Source organism: Stenella coeruleoalba (genome assembly GCF_951394435.1).
Source record: "Stenella coeruleoalba genome assembly, chromosome: 17".
Classification (NCBI taxonomy): domain Eukaryota; kingdom Metazoa; phylum Chordata; class Mammalia; order Artiodactyla; family Delphinidae; genus Stenella; species Stenella coeruleoalba.
This window is the reverse complement of record NC_137163.1, coordinates 79,556,451-79,581,975: the sequence shown is the minus strand read 5'-3', so window position 1 is coordinate 79,581,975 and position 25,525 is coordinate 79,556,451. Positions and strand designations below refer to the sequence as shown.

The following is a 25,525-nucleotide window of genomic DNA, read 5'->3' as shown; positions in this document are numbered from 1 at the left end:
GCGGTGGCCTGGTGCCCACCTGCGTGTGCTCGCAGCTCCGCTCTATGCCTTGCAGGCGGTGAACACCCCTTCCCCTGCCGGGCAGCTGGTCTGTCCCGGATCTCGGCCAGTCGGCCCTTCCACGGTGTGCCTTTTCTGAAGAAGCTTTAGAACCACGTTTACCGTAAAGAAAGGTTGGAGAAGGCAGGCGGGTGAGTGATTGTCACAGCTGTGTTCACACTTCTTCTCTGACCTTTAGTGTTTCAGGTGGAGCAAGCTGTAGGCGTTGTTATGGTACTTGGTTATGTATTTTTTTCTTGTCTTTGCAAAGCAATTGCATGTTTTGTTCATTGCAATGTATTGGCAAGTTTGTGTAAACTCTTTAATTCTCTTTATGAGACTTATTACGTGGTAAATTATGCTGCGTTACACACACACACACACACACACACACACACACTCATGGGAAAAGGAAATTTCAGCGTTTTGTCACTGCCCCTGTTTTGCAGGCTGCTGGTCACCACTTCACTGGCCCTGCTCAGGGGACAATGGCATCGGCGCCTTCCATTGGATGCCTCTGGCCCCAAACCAGTATTATCGAAGTAAGTTGTACCAGCACCGGAGGGTACCCCCAGAGAATATGATCTGAGGAGATGTTTGTGGGATATTATTAACCTATGTATCATGTCCTGCTCAGAACTTAAGGGAGAAGAATGACAATTATTTGTCACAGTGAAGAAAACAGGAATAGACCTCATCAGAGACGGATCCGAATCAATGCGGTCAAGCCCCACTGCTTGCTTCAACTATGCTATGTTACGTCCATGGAACCACTGACACATAAAGAAGTGACAATAAGCTTTTACTTCATAATTATGTTTTAATTTCATGTACCTTGCATTTAATAGGATATGTTAAAAACGGAAAATTTCACATAAATAAAATATTCATTTCTTAGAAAAGAGGAGTCACGTGACTCTGCCTCAGAGATTTTCTCATTTCCATTTTCTGCTGTGGGTAATAGGTCAGCTTCTACCTGACCAGTTTTTTTTTTTATTTATCTATCCATCTGCGATTATTTATAGCTAAATAGAACATTGTAGCTTCTTAAAGAAATTTCAGAAATTTCATAAAATGAAACAATCATTTCAGAACCAAATTATCATTTAAGGGATGTATCCCAGCATGTAGAAAACTCTTATTTCAAGGGTTGTTTGTAGATAAGAGTTGGACACATTTATTGATTTATTCTTTTCACGGACAATAAATTTACATCCTTAGAAATTATTTTTATATCCTGATCTTTTAAAAGACTTACAGGTTTAAAATACAAGTATGATATGACAAATAAAATGTATATACCGTACAAATTAGTGTATATAATATACAAGAAATATTCCTAATATAGTACAATAATATTCATTCTTCATTTTGTGCTTCCTAAGATTTTGATTTTGATAACATTTATGATATATTTTAAATTCTACATTTAATCTGTGGAGAGAGAGAGAGTTGTCCACCATGGAAAGAAATTTACTTTATGAATACAAATGTAATACGCATTATTCTGGAAGACTTTTAATAGGCTGATAATTTAATCAGATTTTCAATTCATGAATTCATGATCAGGATTAAATGATTTCAAACCATGCTGCTTGAGCGTTTATATATAAAAATTTGTGTTTGTTGTTTACTTGCTTGTTTATTATCCTCTGTTTCCTACAGAATCCAGTGTTTCTTCAGGCACCTCTCTAACTGGCTCTGATTCTGTTCACTTCGTAGATGATGACAAATCCCAGCAAGGTATGTCGTTTATTTCTTATCAGCATCACCCTCATTATTTCGCTTCGTTTTTCATCTCTCAAATGTGTTTGATAAGGGAGTAATGTGAATTTTATTTCATAGGGTTACCTGAAGTGGCAGAATCCACCTGGTGGTTTAAATCCTTTTTCCAGTCTGAACAGGCAGAGAAGACCAGTTTGCTTGTGGGTAAGTTTTAGCCTTTTCTGATAAGGATATTTCCTTTTCAGAATAGAACAATACGTGTCATAATTATCATGATAACCAATAAGGATAAAACCTAGTTGTCTCCTGGAAGGTAGTGAAGGCTTTGATATGAAGCGTACTTGAGGGTAAAGGTGGGGAAACCGTTTCTCCCTCCTTCTAGTTAAGCATCAGTCAGATCAGAGCACACTTTCTAATTCTATCTGTAGAGGAAAAACTGAAAACTCATATGCCGATTACCATGGTTTAGTGGGAATGGATCGGAGGCAAGGTTCTAAATTTGTTTTTCCAATACCTACAGGAACAAATAACAATTATCTACTCCAATATAAGGAATCACAGCTCCTCGGGGAAATGGCTGATCCCAGGACAGGTAAGAAAGAGTAAGAGACAAGCCTGGACTATTTCATGATGCCAAAAAGATAGAAATGCCCCTGAGATGATGGGGATGTGTCAAAATGACACAGGAATGAACTGGGTAAATCTGGGACTATTTCAGCAGTAAAATAATGATAATAATAGACAATTGCCTGTAGAATAAAATAAAGTCCACTTATCTATTTAGATATAAAAAATACTTGAATGAACAAATGAGAATGAACAAATGAGATATAAAAAATACTTGAATGAACAAATGAGAGAGAAAGAAAAGCTCTTTCTTGCAGTGGAATTCCAGTTTATAAACGTAGAAGGAATGATGGAGAATCGTTACATGACAAACACACCAGCAACAGTTGTTCCAGGCAAGAATTACCCCAGGGCTCTAAAATAAATGGGCACAAATGTGAGAAACAAGATATCACAGGCTCTCAGAGTATCTCCCCATAAAGTACCTAAGAATCACAAAGGGGAAAAATAGTAACTTTCTAACGGAAAAACCTGTCAGAGGAGCCTCAACAAAAACAAACAGAAAACAGTGAGCCAGTTGCTGGCTGTCCTAGACAGTCCTGCTAGGTCCCACTGCTGGTCTGGACTGGGCTCTGGGCGCCAGTTACCAGCCAGAAGATGGAATTTGTGCGTTTGTACACAACACGTTTTGAACTACTCTACTGAATAGCACAGTTGTTATTCTCATGGTTTCTAAAAAGTGACTGTGTTGATTTTTACACCCTTTACTAATGACTAGCTACTAATTGGGGTAAAAAGAGTAAGTAACAAGGCAGTCCATAGATTCTAATGTTAAAACATCAGTGTCTTGATACATTTTCCACAGAATCAACTAAAGAGGATACTTTGTAAAATCAAAGTAAGGCCAGTTGTTGAAAAGATGTATTCTTTACTCTATCAAGTATAGTGACTTGAATTATTTAGGTAAGAGTTTCATTTATTTTACGGTTTACCTCAATTGTAAAGACAACTTACAAAGAAGCTTTTCTCAGCTAATCACCTTTGACTTTGCAATTGAGTGGGCATTGTTGTAATAGCTGACTCTTCTAGGCAAAGAATTACTGTTCTTTGTAATTCTATGTAACAGCTAATGGGTGTTCCATCTGGCCGGCAGACCCCTCTCCTGGTCTTCTGACCAGATCAAGCAGATTCTCCTGGGGCTTTTTGTTTATTTGTTTATCCCCATTGGTGCTTCCTGACCGCTGTTCCCTCCAGTATTCAGTTTAGGATATATTAGGGAAAAATAAAACCAAGGGAACTCAGCTCTGTGTCCTTCCTACCATCTGAGGACCCCAGCCATTCCTCTCTTAGAGACTTCCGGTGCCTTTTCAATATATAATGTCAGGGGTTTTAGTTTTACTTACATCTATTCCATCAGAAATCTTTCTCTCTGTACTTTTGTCTTCAGAAATTTTCTACTTTTGCTTTTTATGTCTCCATATGAAGTTTGAAAATCTAGCCTTTCCCCCTTATTTTTTCCAAAATGTTGTTGCTCTTCCATTGTGACTGCATAACTTTCAAGATTAACTTAGGGGGAACATCCATTCCTGTTGAATTAATTATTTTCCCCAAGATTAATGTGCTTTTCCACTGCTCGGGGCTTCATCTGCACCTCAGCTTTGTCTCAAAATTTTCCTCACATCGATCTGCATTTTGGGGGATGGTTGTGTTCGTAGATGTTTTATAATGTGTTTCCTTCCATCTCCGCCTCTCAATGCTTGTGTTTAGTGTGTTGCAGACTAAAGATTTCTGTATATTAATTTTCTATCTAGGTATGTTATGAATTCTCTTGTCACTTATAATAGTATTTCAGTAGATTTTTTTAAATTAACAATAAACAGTCATATAACCTGCAAATAAATTATTGTTTTGCCTTCTACCTTCTGGTTTTCGTATCCCATTTCTCCCTCATGTCCCGTTGTGTCGGCGGGTATATCCAGAGCAGTGCCAAATAACACGACCTTTACAGCTGAACTGCATGAGCTGGGGAGAGGATCTTTCACACTGTGTCCTTGAAAACACACTGACTTGCAACACTAGAACCCTTGGAGTGGCCATCAGGAAGCTTGTGGGCCTGTGACGGCCTGTGCCGAATGCTTTCTCACTAAGAGGGGAAAAAGCAAGAGACAGCCTTTCAGGAAAGCATGTCTGTATTTAATTGCTTTTTTAAAAGAAAAATGGATGCTAATGGTTTAAGTGCATTTCAAAATCCATGGAGTTAATTTTAATCCATGAGCGTATGACTCAGTTCATTTAATTATAAAATTGATCTATAATTTTCTTCTCTTGTGATACCATTTTGGAGTCCTAATGTTGGCCTTATGTCTTGTAAAGAATTTGCGATATTCTTTCTTTTTCTAAGTTCTGGAAAAGGTTAAAAGTGTTGGCATAATCTTTTCCCTAATGATTTGGTGTAATTATCCAGGAAAACCACAGAAAGTGCAGCTTTTCAGAAACCACGTGAGGTTGCCAGGGGGCAGCTCTCAGAACAGTTTCTGCATGTCTATCCTCACTTCATCATCCTTACCCACTTCATACAGGTCATCACATTTATTTGCAGACAATTGATCAAAATAATCTCTTGGAATTCTTTTTTTTTTAAGTTAATTTATTTAATTTATTTATATTTGGCTGCATTGGGTCTTCGTTGCTGCGCGTGGGCTTTCTCTAGTTGCGGCGAGTAGGGGCTACTCTTTGTTGAGGTGCGCGGGCTTCTCATTGAGGTGGCTTCTCTTGTTGCGGAGCACGGGCTCTAGGCATGTGGGCTTCAGTAGATGTGGCTCATGGGCTCAGTAGTTGTGGCTGGCAGGCTCTAGAGCACAGGCTCAGTAGTTGTGGCGCACGGGCTCCATGGCATGTGGGATCTTCCCAGAACAGGGCTCGAACTCCTGTCCCCTGCACTGGCAGGTGGGTTTTAACCACTGTGCCACCAGGGAAGCCCTCTTGGAATTCTTTTAATTTGCAGGGTTGTCATACTGTCTCCATCATAATATGCCTTATTTTTAAGTATTTTATCCTTGTTTTCTTCACTGGATGGTAGATATTTGTATATTTTGTTGTTTATCACAAATAACCAGCTTGCATTAGGATTTTTAGTCCTACCCTTTCTATGATGATCTTGAATTCAGAAATATTTTCGCTCGTATTAATTATTGTTTTGATTTCCTTGTATTTATTTTGTTGTTCTGCTTTTTAAAAAAATTCTTCTGTTGGCACTTAGCTTATTTATTTTCATTCCATAAGAAAATTTTAAATATGGTGAGTATTTTTTAAAACTAAATTTATTTATTTATGCCTGCATTGGGTCTTCTTTGCTGTGAGCAACTGTGTAACATATTGCTTTCATTTTTCTCTTGCAGCATAAACGTTACCACAAGTTTGGCAGCTAAAGCAACACCAACTCAGGACGTCCCAGTTTTCTGGGGCAGGGGTCTCGGCAGTAGGTCCAGTGTCAGGGTCTCACAGGTGGGCCGTCCGCACTTCTGGAATCCTCCAAGCTGATGGAGACGCTTGGCAGAACCAGGCTCCTGTGGCTACAGCACGGCGGGGCCCCGTCCTGAAGCCACCTGTAGGCTGCGGCTCCATTTCCTGGTCCCTGGCTCCCGACAGCCCGTGAGCCTCACCCGCTTTGGGCCCCGTGCTCTGCGCCCCGGGCGAGCGGACACAAGAGTCCTCACTCAGTCCCGCCCTCATCACAACAAGGCCCTGGTCCCGGCTGTCTGAGGCTCTTTCCCACCAGCTGGGGACGCTTGTCCCGTTGAGAAAGGCTCTTGATGACCAAAGGCTCGATGACGTGGGTGACTGATAAACCTTTTCCTACCCTCGTGGTGGGTGTCATCTTGTGGCTGATGGGGGCTCATCCTACTGGTCCAGGTGGTGGCAGAGGGCGCCGTTAGCAGGTTGCTGAGTCAATGACCACTGCTGGTTTTTTCTGATCCTGCTTTGGCAGCGGACAGGCTCTGCCGTCTGAAGTGGTTTGTGCCTTGAGCGGGCGGTGCTGCGTTGGTCCAGCCCTTCCAAACCCCTATCGTAGCTTTAGCCCACTTATGTTGGGGGTTCAGTAATTCACTGGGATTTAGGGACAGAAGTATGGAACCAGGACCCCCCTCCCAGAAGCCCTGGGTCACGTCTCCTGGTCTAGAACTGTCTGTGTGTCTGTGATGCTTGACTTCACGTGCAGTTTGACTGGGATGTGGGGTAGTTTGCGGTTACCCGTTATTTGGTCAAACATTATTCTGGCTGATCCGTGAGGGTGTTTCTGGATGAGATGAACATTTTAACTGATAGACTGAGTAGAGCATCTGCCTCTCCCCATGCGTGTGGCCTCACCCAACACACTGAGGGCCTGAGAGGAACAGAGGACCGAGGAAGAGAGAATCCTCTCCCCTCCTGCCCTGGCCTCAGACGCTGGTCTTTTCCTGCCTTCAGACTCTGACTCACATGGGAATGTACGCCGTGGCCTCTGGGGCCTCCAGCCGACCCACCTGCAGGTCCTGGGACTTCTCAGCCTCCATATTCAGGGGGCCAGTTCCTTATTATAAGGAAATAGATGTTAAAAATCCTTTGCTGCTTCTTTTTTTTTTTTTTTTTTGGCTGCGTTGGGTCTTAGCTGAGACATGCAGGATGTTCGTTGAGGCATGTGGGATCTTTCCATTGCGGTCCATGGGCTCCTCTGTAGTTGCAGCACGTGGGCTCAGTGGTTGTGGCACGCAGGCTTTGTTGCCCCTCAGCATGCAGGATCTTAGTTCCCTGACCAGGGATCGAGCCCATGTCCCCTGCATTGGAAGGTGGATTCTCTACCTCTGGACCAACAGGGAAGTCCCATAAATCCTTTGCTTCTGTTTCTCTGCGGAGCTCTGACCAGTACAGGACTCTCAGCAGGCTCAGGGGAAAACTCTTACCGTGTGACCAGCTGCTCGTGTGTCCTAACCGGGTGTTGGCCCGTCCACACAGTGAGCAGGGGACAGACTACGCTCTGTGGAAGGTATTGGGGGTGGCTTGTGAAAGAGCAGTCTTGCTGGGACCCTAAATGCCTCTGCAGTGGCCTGTGCCTGGGTCCTGACCCTCAGGGTTACAGGGTCACAGAAACACCCTTGGCATCCTGTGGTGCAGCAAAGGGGTTCATTCAAGGCTGACTCAAGCCCAAGGTCCTTTAACCCTATAAAGTACCCACTGCCTTTGGGGACACGTCTAACCTTGGGGACACGTCTAACCTTGACGACACTCATTTGAGGTTCTTGTTGAGTAGAGAGAAATCCTCCTGAAATATACGAATAACAACAACCACCGAAAAATTTAAAAGAGGGAAGAAAGAACAATGAAAGAAGGGAAGACACCTGGGTTCAGCAAGGAAAGCAAAATACTGAAACAGGTCCACATTTTGACTCAGTTAAAAACACAAAACTTATTAAAAGTCTTTGCTGAAAAGATCAAAAGCCTCTTCCGGGCTCCTGCGCCCCGCCCCCCGTGACGCAGATTCTGAATGAGATTTAATACGTGGTCCGATGCATCCAGCCTTCTTTCTGGGTCCACTTCAGTGCTCAGACTTACGGCGCTCCCTAAAACTTTAGGGGAGCTCCTGAATACAAAGTAGAAGACAAAGAGGATGCTCGTCTTAACCGTCGGGACTGTCCCCGTGGCTATGACACGCACGCCCCTGAAATCCCCCGCAGTGGGCATGGTTGCTCCCATGCAGTGAGTAATGAATAAAAATTAAACTAAGTCTTTGGCTGGAAAAACACAGGCGCCTTACAGCGGCGCACCGTAACCTCAGCACTGCAGCCCCTCGGGAAGGCCTCAAACACAGTGTTACTGAACTACTGACTCGGGTCCATCAGCGAGGGAAGATGTTCTGCTCTCACTGCCTCTCTCAGCCTCCCAGAGGCAGCCGCCTTCACCACTGAGCACACACCTGCGTGGTACCCACGGGAGCCCCCAGCTGGCACGGTGTTGCAGCAAGGTCCTACCTGCATCCACTGTTCAGACAAACAAATAAGAGGAGCTCATTGTAACAGATATTTGTTTTCTTATTTCCAATCCTGAATTCAACCACTTATTTTATTAAGGTTACAATGCCTGTAGTTTTGTTTGTTTTCATTTGTGTGGAATGTTTTTTGTGCAAAACTTTTTGAGTTTCTTTGTTTTATGGTTATTGCTTATCTACCACTTAAAGGTAGATTTTACTTTGAATTCCAATTTGTCTTTTAGCATATGAGCTTAGCCCAGTTACTTTTTTTTTTTTCTTTGCGGTACGCGGGCCTGTCACTGTTGTGGCCTCTCCTGTTTCGGAGCACAGGCTCTGGACACGCAGGCTCAGCGGCCATGGCTCACGGGCCCAGCCGCTCCGCGGCACGTGGGATCTTCCCGGACCGGGGCACGAACCCGTGTCCCCTGCATCGGCAGGCGGACTCTCAACCCCTGCGCCACCGGGGAAGCCCTACATTTGTTTATATACAGTGGATAGTTCGATGTTATTTCTTAGCTCACACGTTGGGCTGTGACTCCTGCTTTCCTAGATTTTAAAATAAATTTTACGTCAGTGGCTCACCGGATTTCCTTCTGTAAAAGTCTGCTCTGTGTCACTCCTTGCTCTAACGGCTAGCTAAGGCAATCGCAACTTTCACTGATGCTGTTTAGATGATACCTATTTGCTTTCTACTCTATGCAATGATGGAACTCATATAAATCTTCCTTAGTTAAAACCCGTGGGGCCACATGTTCAGAATTCAGCATTTTTAGAATTTTAGATGATGGCATAATGCTTACCTATGCATTATACACCAACATACAGACCTGAGCACGTTAATATTACAGCACGATCACACAGTGCAGGAAAAATGAGATTATAAGTAGCATCCCATTCAGATCAAGTTCTGAACTGAATGATTATCTAAGTAAGTTAGTATCTTGAGAATCAGGAATTAAGAATTTCAGAAAAAGGATTGTAGACCTTTGTACAATATCTTCTTCTGTTCTTCCCACCAAATGTATTTAACTGATTATGCTATTTTTCTTTGGTTTATCTTTATAATGTCAAATATACCTATATTTCTACCGTAGGCTTAGCAGCATTTAACTATATCTCTGTCAGTCAGCTATTTCTAAACATTGAGAAAACCAGAGCTATACAGAAGCTCCGACATTCTTTCTCTTTCCGATTTTAGCCATTTTATATCATTTCTACATTGCTAAGATTACAATTCTTACATTTTTTTTTCTGTAACCATAATTACCAAATTTATTTCAGACTTTAGTCAAACAATTCACGTACTCAATTCTCAATGCTGGAATTTTGCCCTAATAACTTAATTCACTAATTGGTTGGCTGAAGTTTGTTCTCTGATAGTTTTCTGAAGATTGACTTGTAGGAAAAATGTTCCCTGGGCACTCGCACGCCTGTTTGTAACTCCGCCTTCGCACTTCCACTATCGTTTGTCTGTGCTTGGAATTCTTGGACCATTTTCCTTTCCCTGAGGACTCTGGCCATTGCTCTGAGGTGGCCTAGGCTTGAAGAATGTATGTATAGCTGAATCCTGCCTGTCTCTTTCTTTATAGGAAGGGTAACATTTTATGTAACTGTTCAAATTACTGTTTTTAAGTAAATTCATGAAGATATTTTTACAGTTGCTTGTTTTGTGTCATTTTACCCTCCTACATACACAGGGTTTATTTTAAATGTAAAGATTCCGGTAGTTCTTTGCATCTGGAGATTGTTTTCTCCTGGCTTATGAAATCGTGTTTTTGTTTCATTGTTCTAGTTCTTTCCTTGGACACACATGGATATTTGAGTTCCATTTTCCCCATTATTTTCATATTTTCTCATAATGCTTTTCCAAGATCAAAATATAACTTATATACCGTAAAATCTTCCCTTTTAAATTGTACAGTGAATTTTAGTATATTGACAAAGTTGTGTGACCATCACCACTCCCTAGTTCTAATTTCGTCACCCCCAAAATAAACCCCATACACGTTAGCACTCATCTCTCCTCATCCCGTCCACCCAGACCTTGGTACCTACAAATCTACCCTCTGTCCCGATGGATTTGCTTATTGGGGACATTATAAATGAGGGATACAATATATGAACTTTTGTGTCTAGCTTCTTTTGCTTCTCATAATGCTTTAAAGATTCTTCTGTATGGTTAGATGTATTTGTACTTTCTTCCTTTTTATGGCTGAATGTTACTCTATTTATGGATGGAGATACCAGTTTGTTTATTCATTCATCTGGGCTGTTTGCACTTTTTGATTATGAAAACACTACTATGAACATGCACGTACACATTTTTGTGCAAACATATGTTTTCATTTCTCTTGGTCACATGCCTGGGAATAGAATTGCTGGATCATATGATAACCCTATGTGAAGTGGTATCTCATTATAATTTTGATTTGCATTTCCCTAAAGACTAATGATGTCAACCATCTATTCACATGCTTGTTGGCCATTTTTGTATTGTTTTTGGAGAAATTTCTATTTAAATTCTTTATACACTTTTAATCGGGTTGTCTTTTTTTTATTGCTGAGTCGTAGCGTCCTTTATATATTTTGGTTACTAAGATTTGCAAATATATTCTCCCATTCTGTAGGTTGTCTTTTTACTTTGTTGATAATATCCTTTGAAGCACAAAAGTTTTATTTTAATAAAGTCCAATTTATCTTTAAAATGCTTTCTTGTTGCTAGTGGTTTTGGTGTCACGTGTAAGAGATCATTGCATGATGAAGATTTATACCTGTGCTTCTTCTAAGAGCCGTGTGTCTTCTCAGGTCGTTCCTGGGCATGTGCTCTTATACACACAGCCTTCTAGCCTCCCGGGGACATAGCAAAGCTTTTCAAACATCTATAAACCCCTCTTTCCCCAGCTTTTCCTTTTAAGCTTTTTGGTGTTACTCTATTTTTCCCCCAACTATTATTCCCTGCCTCTGGTGGCTGCAATATTAAACGATGGCTTCTGATTCTTTTTGTCAAACACCTCCAAGGAAACTACTTCACACTGGGTGACGTCCTGCAGGGCAAGCTCTGAATCAGATCGACAGCCTTGGAAGTAGGGTCCTCCAGAGAACCAACAGACAATTAAAATCATCCCAATTCTTTGGAAATTCAGCTTTGAAGGAGCTCAGAGTCTGTTGTATCTTCTCTCGTCACTGCAAGGCTGATGGTTTTCCCCACGATGGCAGGTGTTTTCAAGGCTCGTACGGAACCTGGGAGAGGAATATGGGAATAAACTTCCACAAGTTCACATTCTTACCAATATTCAGTCTTTCTTTAAAAAAAATAAATGTTCTAGAGTGTTGCAAGCCTTTGGTTAATTTCCAAAGTTCTGAAAAAGTTGATTGGACCACTTTTGTGATTTTCCCATTGCTTTCACGAAAGTGAGTATTTTTGGAACTCCCTCATCTGCCATTTTCTCTGGCCTCACTTTGTACGTTGTTCCATGTAATGCCTGTTGCCATTTCATTTGCTTGTTTCTCTTCTTCTTCCCCTCCATGTTTTTTACTGTTTTTGTCACTTTTACTCTCCTTTAAGCTGTAACTAATTTGGTCTTGATTACCATCATGATTTTAATTTTTTCTTTCACCTGTGTTGATTTTGTTTCCTCTCTTTTGTTACATCTCTTAGCATCCTCAGCTCTTTTATCTGCTTTATCATGCTGCTATGGAGGACATATTTTCTTTTCTTTCTTTTTCCTTTCCTTTCCTCTTTCTTCTTTCTTTCACTTTTATTCATGTCAATAGATTTGGTCAAAATTTTCATCTGCTCTTTGGTGACATTGTTGCGGTTGTTGTATATTCTCAGACTACAATTTGTTTACAATACTCCTTTATTTCTTGGAGAAGATTTCAGATATTCTGAGCTTGTTCCTTTATATATTCTTACTCACTTTGGACAAATTAAGTTATTTCTAAACAAGTTTTTTGGGTTCATTTTTGGGGGCTTTGGGCAAGAGCTTCATGTGTGAATTGTGTGCTCTGGACAAACAGGAATTCTCCTTTATTCACCAGGTTTCGGATACGTGCGTGAGTCCTTAAAGCCATATTCTCCAACTTAAAATTCTCCCTGCAGCGCTGTTTGCGATACAAAGTATCTCTCCTCCATCCATGTTGTACCAACATGTTGTTCTTTCAAAATATGGCCTTTCCAGGTGATCTTTCCTTTGTCTGTCTCTGCTTTTTGAGACTCTGCACTAAAGATCAGGGACCTAATCCTTAACAGCCTCACGTCTATGACAGTTATTATTACAGTCAACATTTGCTGGTCTTGGACCCCAGGCTGCAACATTTCCCAGGCACAGAGGTGATCAGTTGACTTTTTCTGAAATTCCTGGCACTCCTCTGAGTGTCTCCATGCACTTCTATTTCATCTTCACTAGTTTTTACTTTTTACCTTTCTTTCCTCGTTTTTTGTGGTCCCCGTGTTAAAAAGTCTCTTAATTTTACTGGAGACTGCTTATTCAGTTCTGTTGTTTCTCTGTCCTGTTTACCTTAGACAAATTCTGGGAGGACTATTGTAAGAGCATGACGTCATGTTGCCACATTAAAACTGGCATTTCCATTCCCAGCTCATCTTAACTTCCTATACAACTGGAACAAGGATAATTAATTTTAGAATTTGCAATAAACATATGCATTTGCAATAAATATATGCATTTGCAATAAACATATGCAATATCATCACACTAGAATGCATGCTTAAAATACGGTTCACCACAGGATTAATTAATTGGAATTATCAGCTTAAAATATTTTGCTAGGTCCCTTAGGACCAATGATAATTATTTATAGAACATCTTTTCCAGGATAGAAGTTAAGGTTGCAATTAGACATTAAGTGGTTTACATGAAGACAAAACATATAAATCTAAGCTTATAGCACAGTTTGGCTTTGGATTTATAAATCTATAAATTCAGAATGCAGGGGTTGAATTTTCACCTTTAACACAATCTACGTAACTTGGAAGAATTTTCTGAACTTTATATCTCACTTCTCTAATCTTCAGGATAGGAGTAATTAAAAACAAACACCAAAACTATCTTTTGGGTTTATTGTAATGATGTAATGAAATAGTGTACGTAAAGCTTCCACCACAGTGGCTGGCATGAAATAAATACTTCATGCATGTTAGTTGACTTATAGTTAGCTATTTTAATATACGTAGAACATACATAACAAGAGCATGTTCTAACCAAGTGGATTAATTAGCTAAAGAGAATTTTAGGTATGGAGTTTTCTATTTTTTTAATGGAAATATTTTTTAAATGTCATAAAATATTCTGAATATTTGAAGGAAGGCAATAGTGCTTTATTTCTTGCAGAGGCCTTGCTCATACATCCTTTGATCTCCATAGCAACCCAATGAGGTACGCAGATCAGATGGGAAGAGAAACAGTAGGAATACTAATATATTTCCCCATTTCTCTGTATGAAGCAGCTTGTGCTGACGAGCCCTTACCAGCATCACCTGAAGCTGGAGTCAACGTGGTGAAGAGGAGAATATTCTTGCTTTGGAGGCAGACAGACCCAGACCTGGAGTTTTCAGTCGTAGCTATGAGACCTTCAGCAGGTTCCCTGACACTTCTCCAGTGGTAACAAGACCATCTCATCCCAAAGGTTGTTCTGGGGATTGAGAAAATGATCAGTTACTTCCCCTTATTCCTCTGTGTTTTGGGCTGTTGATGGTTCCAAGGGAAACATATTTAAGTGATAATGTTCTTTACTGCCCCTAAGACTAGAGAAGCCATAGCTGAAGTGATTAGATGGATGGTGTCAGAGAATGTTAAGAGTTGCTCAGTACTTTTTAAATGTTATTGGTAATGCAGCCTGGGAGCTTCCTGAAGGGTGTTCACTGTTTCATGCCACTCTCAAGAGCTGGGTGGTGTCTAGTGAATGCTGTGGAATTAATACACTTGTGTGTAAGGGCCAAGGTTAGCTCAAGGTCATGACTAGGTTGAGGAAGCACAACTCCCAGGTGCTTCTACATAGACGTTGAGTCTGGTGGGTGGTGGGTTTCACCTTGGAATAGCTGTTGGTTACTTCTGTGTGGGCGCGGGGAGGAAGGAGGGATTTCCTGGGCTTGTTTCCTATGGCTCCCTGACTAATTACCGCAGACTGGTGGTTTAAAACAACACAGACTTAGGGCTTCCCTGGTGGCGCAGTGGTTGAGGGTCCACCTGCTGATACAGGGGACACGGGTTCGTGCCCCGGTCCGGGAAGATCCCATGTGCCGCGGAGCGGCTGGGCCCATGAGCCATGGCCGCTGAGCCTGCGTGTCCGCAACCTGTGCTCCGCAACGGGAGAGGCCACAGCAGTGAGAGGCCCGTGTACCGCAAAAATAATAAAAACAACAACAACAACAAAAAAAACACGGACTTATACACTTATGGTTCTAGGGGTCAGAGGTCCAGAGCTAAACTCAAGAGGCTGGCAGGACTGTATTCCTTCTGGAGGCTCTGGGGAAGAATGGCTTCCTTGCCCTTTCAGCTCCTAGAGGCGTCCCCGTGCCTCAGCCCTGGCCGCCCTTCCCTGTGTCCAAACACAGCAGCAACGTGTTGAGGACTCACTAGGCATCATCTGCTCTCCCTCTCTGCATTCCGCTTCCAAGCGCCAGGACCCTTGTGATCACGTTAGAACCACGTGAACGATCCAGGACATTTTCCCATCTCCAGGTATTTAACTGAATCGCATCTGCAAAGTCTCTTTCTGCCAATAAAGTCGCCTATTTTCAGGTCCCAGGGATCAGGATGTGAAGATCTTTAGGGGTCATCATCCTGCCTACCACAGAGCTCGCTGGCAAAGATGGATTACCTTAGAACACAGTCTGGGAGCAAGGTTAGGGCACTTTTGGCTCGACGGCAGGTACGGCCAGCTGCCTCCCCCTGCTTCTGGGAGACCCTCATTTATTTTCCTCCAAACAAAAGCTGCCGTGGTCAAGCTCTGAACCTCCTCATACACTTAAGAATCTGTGCTGCTGACACCCCTCACCTGCCAATGTATTTCTTCCAGTGGCCCAGGTTTAGCAAGTGGTTTATTCTTAAAGGGAGTTTAAAGGCAGTTGGAAGCAACTACCTCCTTGCAGTACTTTTCAGGAATATAATACCTTGAACAAAAAGAGGGGAGGGGAGGTTCTAGGGAAAAGAATGGTCTTTTAGGGCAGAGTCCTCTGTGGCGCGGTCTACCTTACTGTAGTAAGCGTCTCTCACCGAGTTCCGGATGGCTTGTCAATCGCCCTGTAAATTTAGCATCTTGCAGACTGCCAATCCCCCACGGAACACTGTCAATCAAGACAAGTGTGCCAGCTGCGCTTCTGCATATGCCTCCTTCTCAGGTTGGCGCTTCCCGGTGATTAAACATGGTCAGAGCTGAGGATCTCTCAGCACTGAGCGTTCCAGTAACCGGGTAGGAAGCAAGCGCTTTCAGGATTCCTGGGAGAGTCTAAGACCCGGCATCAGCTTCTCTGCATGAAAAGCTGTCCAGAGCACACAGTTAAAGTACCATGTTTTCCTTTCTGTGCATCTGCCTTAGACCCTTGCAACCTCCTTCCTACTCGCATTTCATTTCGTATGTATGTAGCATCCATGTATGTATATGTGTATTCCACTGAGTCTGCTCAGACCTGCTCACACACACACACACACACACACACACACACACACACACAGCCATTCTCTCTCTCTTTAAAAAGTAGTGCTTTTAAGTCTCACTCCTTTTGCTTTACATCATAAAAAACAAGGTCAGGTTCAAGTTCCTGTGGAATGAAACGTTTCTTTTCCCCTTATGTCAGGATCAACTCCAAGAATTCAAGGAGATTGGAGCTTAAGGCAGTTAGTCTGGGTGCACATAGTAAATTCTCCATGAGGCTAGTAATCGTGTTTGTTTGTTTAGCGTCAGAGAGTAAAGGAGGCAAGAGAAAACCAAACTGCTTTCCAGCGAGTAAGTTAACCCGACGGTTCTGCTTAATCTATCAAGGAAGACAGACTGTGTTACTCTGACCTCTTGCTTCTTTTTGCCAAAATGAGTTAACAATCCAATTACAAATCATCTGAAGTCAGTTTAAATGTGCTTTGCAAATGAGGTCAACACACTTTCAGTTTTGGGGGCGTTACAGGTACTCATTACGTCCAGACGGCTTTGGACTATATCAACTGCTAAGCTGTTTTATCTTAACCAGCCTTAAAATGATTAAAAGGAAATTTTCAAGGAATCTAAGAAAACCAAACTAAAAAAACAGAGCGTAAAATGGTGGTTACAGGGAGTTGTAGCTGGGGCAAGAGGAGAGATGCTTTTAAGAGGACAAACTTGCAATGGGTAGCAAATAAGCCCTAGACATCTAGTGCCCAGCATAGTGAATACAGACAGCAGTACTGTATTAGAATCATCAAACTTGCCAAGAGAAGTGACCTTGATTGTTCCCACCACAAAAGACCTGATAATTATGTAACTTGATAGAAGTACTAATTACCGCTACAGTGGTAATCATACTATTATATAGCTATCAAATCAACATGGTATGCACCTTAAACTTACCCAACATTTTACGTCAAATGTATTTCAATAAAAAACAAATTGAAAGAATGTCAAGTCATTTTTTCAATTTTTCCTTCCTTCCAGCAGAATTTATTTCCCTTTTTATAAAAACCTGAAAATTCCCCTTTTGTCTTTTCTTTCCCTCTCTTTTTCTTCATTCCTCCCTCCCTCCCTCCCTCCCTTTCTTTCTTTCTCTCGTTCTTTCTTTCTCTCCTTCTCTCTTCTTTTCTTCCTTCCTTCCTTTCTTTCTACCTTCCTTCCTTCCTTTCTTTCTTTCTTTCTCTCTCTCTTTCCCTCCCTCCCTCCATCCCTCCCTCCCTCCCTCCTTCCCTCTCTTTCTTTCTTTACCACCTACTCTAAGACGTGCACTGTATTAGCTTCTGAGAATAGAGAACTGAAGATACAACTTCAGGCTTTCAGGAGCTCCTATTCCAACTCTCAGTGGAGACAAATGTTGAAAAGCTAACTCAGGCTATGGTGGTTAATTTTACATGTGAACTTGACAGGATCGCAGATATTTGGCTACACGGTACTTCTGAGTGTGTCTGTGTCCTGGATGAACTTGGCATTTGCATGGGTGGGCTAAGTAAAAGTTTGCCTTCTCAGCGAGGGTGGGCCTCGTCCAATCTGCTGAAGGCCCAAGTAGAACGAAAAGACAGAGGAAGGGAGAATGTGGCCTTTACTTACTGACTGTGAAGCTGCCATTGGTGCCCCTGGATTCCAGGCCTTTGGACTCAAAATGAATTACGCTCTGGCTTTCCTGGGCCACCAGCTTGCAGAAAGCAGATGGTGGGACTGCTTACCCTCCATAATTCCTTATAATAAACCTCTTCTCAATCCATCCATCCATCAATCAATCAATCCATCCATCCATCCATCTATCTATCTATCCTAGAGCAGTAGGAATAAATCAAAGACCCTCCTTGAGTTTTAACCTGCACAGAACATCTTCTCATGTTGTCTTCACATCTCAGGTCTTGCTTCTCAGTGTGGAGGCTTGGCCTCTTCTGTTTCCTCCTCTGAGGGAAGCCATTCTTCAGTCTGTCCCCACCCGCCTGTTCTTTACACCTGTTCCCATGGGTCCACCCCCTCTGTCTGGACTCTGTAATCTGAGCAGCACTTTTCCAAACTTCTCTGGGACAAGACAGTTGACGGAGGGCTTTGACCTTCCGAACAAGGTCCCAGTGGGGTGCTTCTGTCAGCAGGAGGGGACACACCACTTCCTTAGCTCCTGGCAGGGAATAAATGGAGTAAATGCATTCACACATGTTCCCTACATGCCAGTCTGAGTATCGTTGCTGATCTGCAGACACAGGACAGTTCACACACAGATTATTAAAGGAAAAATTTCCTGAACAATCTTCAGAGATTCCAAGGCTCTATGTATAAAATAAGCAACAAAGACCTACTGTATAGCACAGGGAACTATATTCAATATCTTATAATGGAAAAGAAACTGAAAAATCACTTTGCTGTACACCTGAAACTAACACAACATTGTAAAGAAGCTATTCTTCCATTTAAAACGTATATGAAAAAGTATTTTCATTCAGTATAACACTTGCTACTCCTTTCTTGCTTCCAGACAAGGGCCTGAACCACTTGGCTGCGTGAGAAACAAGACCTAAAACGTTCCTTTGTGAACTAATTAAAGCACCTCTGCTTGGGGAGCATCTTTAATTTCACAAAGACCCGGTAGAAGCTCAGGAAGTTCAGTTTTTCCTGAGGTGGGAGCCCGCCCACCTTCTCTATCAGGTTGTCATTTTCATTTCTTCCCCTCTCTAGGCCGGAGGATTTGGAAGCTAAAAGCGTTAATAATACCACTGGCCAGGTTCAACCTCCAGAAGCCAGGGAGAGGAGGTGGTGAAATGGTGATTTTCTTTATTTTAATGTAATTGACACATTTGATGTTACCAGTTTGTTTGAACTTTTCCAGACCGTTTACAAATAGACACTTTTTCTTTGGTAATGAATCTTGGAATAATTATATATTTCATCACTGTTCCACATTGCACTCGGTGGGGAACCGCTTTTATAGGATATAATGTGAAGGATGACTCCTGGGGCTCCTGCATGTATTATATTATGTAATCATTTATTTAAACATATTCATGCAGTTAAAAATGTATATTTAAAACATAAATAAGTACCAGCGGCAACATTCCTGGGGACGTTTGTTTGGCATTAACATTTAATAGTCTTCGGGGTTTTATTTCAGGTTTTCCTGTTTACTCTGATTTGTTTGTGTGCCAAAACTCCAAATAGTTCATAAAAGCATTGATCATGGGCCCTACTTCAGCTATTTTCAATATTTTAAAAATTACAGAATATGCGCAAGCCAAAAGCTCATTTGATATCTACAGTTTGTATATTGCCAAAAATAACAGCAGATAGGATCAGCTAGGCTGGAGAAGCTCTGGAAAAGATGACGCCACCAAGCACAGATGAGTCGTTAAGGGCAGTTTACGATACAAGATTGTGTGATACCGCAAGTTTTTAAAAATGGACGTAAGGGCACGGAGCACCGGCAGAAGCTGTGTTCTGTTAACTTTCGTTAGGATGTTGCACTAGTCCTTGAACTTTTCGGATCCACATTCCCCATTTGGTAAAAGGCAGAGTTCACGTTTTAATCTCCAGTGTCTCTTTTATTCTTAGCTTCTCAGGGTCGTGGGTAGCTCTCCTGGGTGGGGAGCTTTGTGGAGATAGCCTGGAGTAGCACATGGGAGCAGGGGCAGGGGGACCCTCTCTCTGGGAAGAACCGGGATGGAGAAAGGGGTTAGGGAGGAAGGGTTGTAGATGCAAAGGAGTGGACGTGTTTGGAGTCAAAGCATTGACCAGACATGGGCAGAAGTATACAGGGAGAGAAGGGACACAGTAACTGAAATCCATTTCTGAGGTAGGAATTAAATGAGAAGAGACATGAAGGAATCAGTGTACAAGGTTCAAGTTAATTCTAGCGCAGTTTTGACTTGGAGCTGAGCCCTTGAGTAACTATCTCATAGTGACTTCAGATGCAAAAATGAAGGGTTGGCACATAAATTTCAAAGTATCTAAGAATCACAAAGACTACTTATTAACAGAGGATATTTCAGGATCCCAGGACCAGGGATTCGGATTCAGCAGACCCAGGGGTAGGCTCAGGAATCTTTTCACATGACATCACATAATATTATATGTTGAGTTTAGAGCGAGGAAACTGGAGGAACCATTAGGGCTGACTTACGGGAGTATGAAATGTCCTTTGGCCCAAGCTGCTGAAGTGCTACTCATGGTTGTGATCATTACCTCTAGTATTTAAGGACACATGCTCGATTCTGTCCATATACACGTAGCTCTGTAATAGTCTCTGTACTTCTTTAAAAGATGTTAACATTGTCTAAACAAGTTAGAATGGGGAGATATTTCATAAAGGTAAAGCAAAAATCAAATCATTATTTTAATATCCTTTGACAAAGTCTCACATATCAAAATGACATTATTCTCTCAAATGTTGTAACTAAATTAGCGTGAACCAGTGTCACTGAGACACCTGTAGGTACTCCTCATTGTTTCAGTACCATTCTTCACCTTGTTCTTAGAATGCATTGTTACTGGAGCGTTTACTAAAGAGCTGCCGTACTCGTGTGTATCTCTGAAATGACTTCATATTTACGAAATAGTTATTTCTGGAATTAAAATCATGCGAAATTACGTAAGAGATAACCTCAAATGACTTCAGAATTCAGCTGGTCCAATTTAGCAAACGTGAGTTGACTTCTAACAGTTTGAGGGAAAGATGCGCTAAACACAAAAGAAAACACTGCTGGGCTCAAGTGCCCTCCTTCTTATCCTCTAGCCCAGAGAGTGAACCATAAAAGGATCGCTTCCACCGCTGATTGAAGAATGCAAGGCTGGTGATGCCTGGCACGTCCTATTCAATTTCCTTCAATTCAATTCAAGTCAGGTGAGTCCCGGTGAAAGATTGAACAGTTGCCGTAGTCGAAGCCACTGCAGGAACGCGCTGTGCCACTGAGGGGGCCTCTGATTTGTGCTACGGATCTGGCCATCTTCTCGGTACTCATTACCAACGGTAAGGTTGATCAAGCGCGGGTTTCACCTGAGAAGGGTAAACATTCTGTTACATAGACTGAAGGTATGTCGATCGTTCTGACGTCCACAGGAAGCCCTGCTGGTTCATGGACATTTTGCTAAATGGACATGGTGAGCAGGAAGTGTTAGGTCCTGTGAACGCCTCAGAAAGCATGCAGGTAAACCCCAGTAAGATGCAAACACTTCATTAGTGAAGATCAGTGAAGATTAGAAGCCCAAAGATCTTAGGCAATTTAGGATAACCCTCTGAGGCAGGGGACAGCAAATCACAGCTCACGGGCAAGACTCTTATTTGGTGAATAAAGTTTTATTGGAACACAGCCATGCTCATCGACACATTATCTATGGCTCCTTTCAAGCTGTAAGAGCAGAGTTAAATGGTCGTGGCAGAGAACACATAGCCCACAATAGTAAAATATGTACTATGTGGTCCTGTAAGAAAAAAATTTGCTGGACCTTCCTATAAGATAAAGGACAGCTAGTTGTACCTGACATCCGCATTGGTGTGAAAAATTCAAAGCATTTAGAGAGCTTCTTTGGAATTTAGAGGTAGCATACAATGTATTTGGAAACATGGCTCTGATCTGTTTGTCAGAAGATATAAAAAGATTCAAGTTTTAGGAGGAGCGCAAGACAAGAATGGGCCCTATAACAGGTCTGGGTTGCAATGCAAACTCTTCTGCCCCTTGGGTCATGAGAGTAGGCAGAAGCCCCAAAGGTAAATCTAGAAACTCCCCTTTGATGGACAGTGATGCTTTGTGAAGCTCGGATGGAACAATTGGCGGGAGTTCTGGAGCTTTTCAAAAGTAGCTGCTGCCACCATGCTACCGAAACTCGTGGAGACTGAGACATGGCTGGGCAACTCAAGGAGAAGCGCAGTGGAGCTAACCCTCATGAACTGGATATTATCGGATCCAACGATCCGTAAGCTTGAGTAGGTGCGGCGATAAGCCGTCACATGACGGATTAGGAATAGTGGTGTCAGGCCCATGCGGATCTAATGCTACTTTTCCTCTGAGGTACGTTCAAATCATAACCGTAGCAACAGACAACCATCAACTGTATTTCCATATACAGGAAATGAACAAATGAAATGAAGTAAAGAGTTTGGGGACGGGGCCACAGAAAATAACAAGCACGTCTTATAATAAGTGTGAGGAGAACAGAATACATTACTCTCAAAATCTTTTGGACAAAAACAAATTCCTTGAGGAAGAAGCTCTTGCAGATGCTTTTTTTGTTGTGGTGGTGCTTTGTTAGCTCTACTGAAAGCTGAGAAAATTCACACGATGCCTATAAAAGGGCTGAGAAATGGCTTTCTTTGAAATAAAATTTAGGGGTCAAAATTTAGACGTGATGAGTGGAAGTCATGTTTATTTGGACATTTGCCAGGAAGGAAGAAACACTGCTAAGGTGAAATGGTTAACATTGATTTTTCCAATCCAGGCACTTTTTGAGTAAAAAATTTTAAAGATAATATTAACAGATAATTGGGGATCAATAGTTATATCACTTGTTTCCGATTACATCTTGCAAAAATGGTGTTCCAAATCATGTCCTAAAAAAATGTATTTTCAAATCCAGTTAAAAGGTAGAGATACTTCTGCTGGAATTCACCCATGATTTCAAGTTCATTGTAAACAGAGAAAACATTTCTCTCCTAAGGACTAAATAATTCCAAACTAATGATGCAATATTCTTTGTATCTCAAATTATACATGTTTTAAATTTTATTTTATTTAAATGTATTTATTTTTAGAGTTTTGTTGAAGAATAGCTGGCATACAATATACTGCACATACTTAAGATGAACAATTTGATGACCACTGACATGTCTATTTGTTGTTGAAACCATCACTTTGGTCAGGTGAGTGAAGGTAACCATTTCTGTCACCACAGATTAACTTGCATTTTCTCAGTTTATGAACGTGGGATCATAAAATATGTACTCCTTTTAGAGGGAGGGGGCCTGGGTTTTTTCATTCGTCATCACTAACTTAAGATGTGTCCATATTGTTGAGTGAATCCATCGTTCATTCTATTTTATTGCTGAGTGATATTCTTTTGTATGAATTCACTGCAGTTTGGTTATTCATTCACCTGCTGGTGGGCCCCTGAGTTGTTTTCAATTTGGGGCTGTTGCTCTTATAAATAATGCTGATATGAACATTTATGTACAAATGTATTTTCCATCCTTCTGGATAAATACTCAGGAGCAGAATGGCTGGATCATGTGGTAGGTGACTAACATTTTAAAGAAATTTCTAAATTGGTTTCCAAAGTGGCTGTAACACTTTGCATCCCCACCAGCTCTGTGTGAGATGTCCCCTTCCTCATTTGTACGGTCAGACTTTGAACACTGGCCCTTCTAGTGAGTATGTAGTTGTATCACATCTTGGTTTGCATTTGTATCATGACTAAGGACGGTCAGCATCTTTTCATGTGCTTATTTGTATGCACATATCTTTTAAACTCTAGTGTTATTTATGTATTTTGTGTATTTTCATGGGTTGTTTATTTTTCATTGAAATTTGAGAGGGTATATGTATGTGTGTGTATATATATATATATATATAATATATATATGTTTTTCTGAATACAAATCTTTCATAAGATATATCTGTTACAACCATTTTTTTTCAGTCCATGGCTTTTCTTTTCATTCTCTTAAGTGTCTTTTAAAGAGTAGAAGTTCCTAAGTGTAATGAAGTCCAAGTTACCCGTTGTTTCATTTTGTGGGTTGCGTCTTGGTGTACTTTCTAAAAAAAAGTTGCCAACTCCAGGTCATACATAATTTATCCCATATTTTCTTGTGAAAAGCTTTATAGTTCTTGGTTTTGCATTTTGTTCTATGACAATATTCTGGACATCAGTAATTAAAAGGATGTCTTGGCAAAATAGTCACGTTTTCCTGACCTTTGATTTAATGTAAGATGCTTCTGGAAATGACTGGTAAATGCTGCCTATTACAGGCTTGATTTTAGAAATACTGACCCTTAGATAGTGTAGCATTGGGTTTGGTTTGTTGTTCTTATTTTTTTAATAAATAAAATAAAGCAAAACCCAAAACATACTTAACGGCTGTAGGTCGCTGTGAGTGTAAATGAACTAGTCAGGCAAAAACCTGCTACGCTTATGAAAATAAACACTCTACTGTTGCTCTCCAAAAATAGGTGTCTGAAAATGACACCTAGAAGGAAAAATAATCCAAAGAAAGGCAATCAAAATTACATCAATATCAATATCATAGACGCTTCTATGATTTAATTAAAACAGAGCTAATCTATTTTATCCGGTTATACCGAATAGTAAAGGGACCAGAATGATCCAAGTTCTACCAAATAACTTCTTGTTAACGTATTCATTTCTAAAATTTTAATTAATGTGGTAGTAATGTACTCTTTTTAAAATGAAATAGTCCACAGAGGAAAAAAAAAAAGGTCACCCTCTATTATATTCTAGGTGCAAATATGGAATTGGAGTAAAAAAAAATCATCTAACATGGAAAGAAAGAGACTGAATAATGTAAATGAAAGTATAGAACCCAAATCGAGACCAAGGGACTAAAGTTTCACAAAATTCATGATTTTATGAAATGTGATACCACATGGAATTCTGCTGGTTAATCAGACCAATTTTTTCTTTAGCTTTATTTTTAAAATTATCCTTTAATTGCCTTAGTAGAAGGCATTTTGTATCGTTATAAAGTTAATTAACTTTTAGTGTCACGTAATTCAAAAATAGATGGTATTCTTTGCTTGCAGGAATATATTCCACGTAGTTGGAAAGATAGTAAACCACAGTTCAGCTTCCACTCCTCCTTTCCAGTCCACATAGGGGATTATTTTGGGGTTTCTAGTTTATCAACTCCTATTTAAAAAACCAAAGGTATCAACAGTATCCTGTATGGTGGTGACGGGGGCCGTCTCTGGCATCATTTTCATCTTAGAAAGCATCAGAGCCTTCAGATCCAAGTGCCTGTGCTTCCCTTGGCACTCGGCCATCGTCACCCTGGAAGAGAAGGTCGTCCAGCTTGTTTCATCTAGACTTTGAGGAAACAACGTGTTCACCTAGAAGTTTTAGGCAACACGGGCAATTCTCTGCGTGGTGTGGCTTGAGCCACCTTTGCCACATTGACTCAATGGTTGTAGGACCAAAGCCCCAGAACGAGGGCAAAGCACAGCTGGGCATGGAGCTCAGTGGGCTCCAAACCGTGCTCCTCAGACCGCAGTCACACCTGGAGGATCATCGGAAGCGCAGACCCTCAGACCTCCACCCACATCTAACAGATCGAGTCTGAATCTGCACTGCCAGGATCTGCCCTATAACCCGTGTGGGGTATTCTCACAGGCAAATGAGTGGGAGGAGAAGTTTCTTCCTGAGACCGGTCTGGCTTTATTAGGGGAGGTAGAAGCTATGTTTCTGTGACTCTTTCAGTGAGTCAGAAGCTGCTCAGTGTTTTCAAGGACCACTGGGCAGCAGTGGGGTTACAGCCTCGGGGCGACAGCCAGCATCTGTCGGGACTGTGGGCTCTGAGCCTGC

At 41.5% G+C, this 25,525-nt stretch overlaps 1 protein-coding gene across 1 annotated transcript; it reads left to right on the top strand.

Moving 5' to 3' along the window:
• Positions 1-527: 527 nt before the first annotated feature.
• Positions 528-25,283, top strand: PPDPFL (pancreatic progenitor cell differentiation and proliferation factor like; the record flags this gene model as incomplete). The annotated part of the gene is given in 6 exon segments (XM_079902421.1): positions 528-552; positions 555-581; positions 1,705-1,782; positions 1,885-1,968; positions 2,285-2,356; positions 25,135-25,283. Coding segments are annotated over 6 exon segments (435 nt in total).
• Between the last annotated feature and the right edge of the window lie 242 nt (positions 25,284-25,525).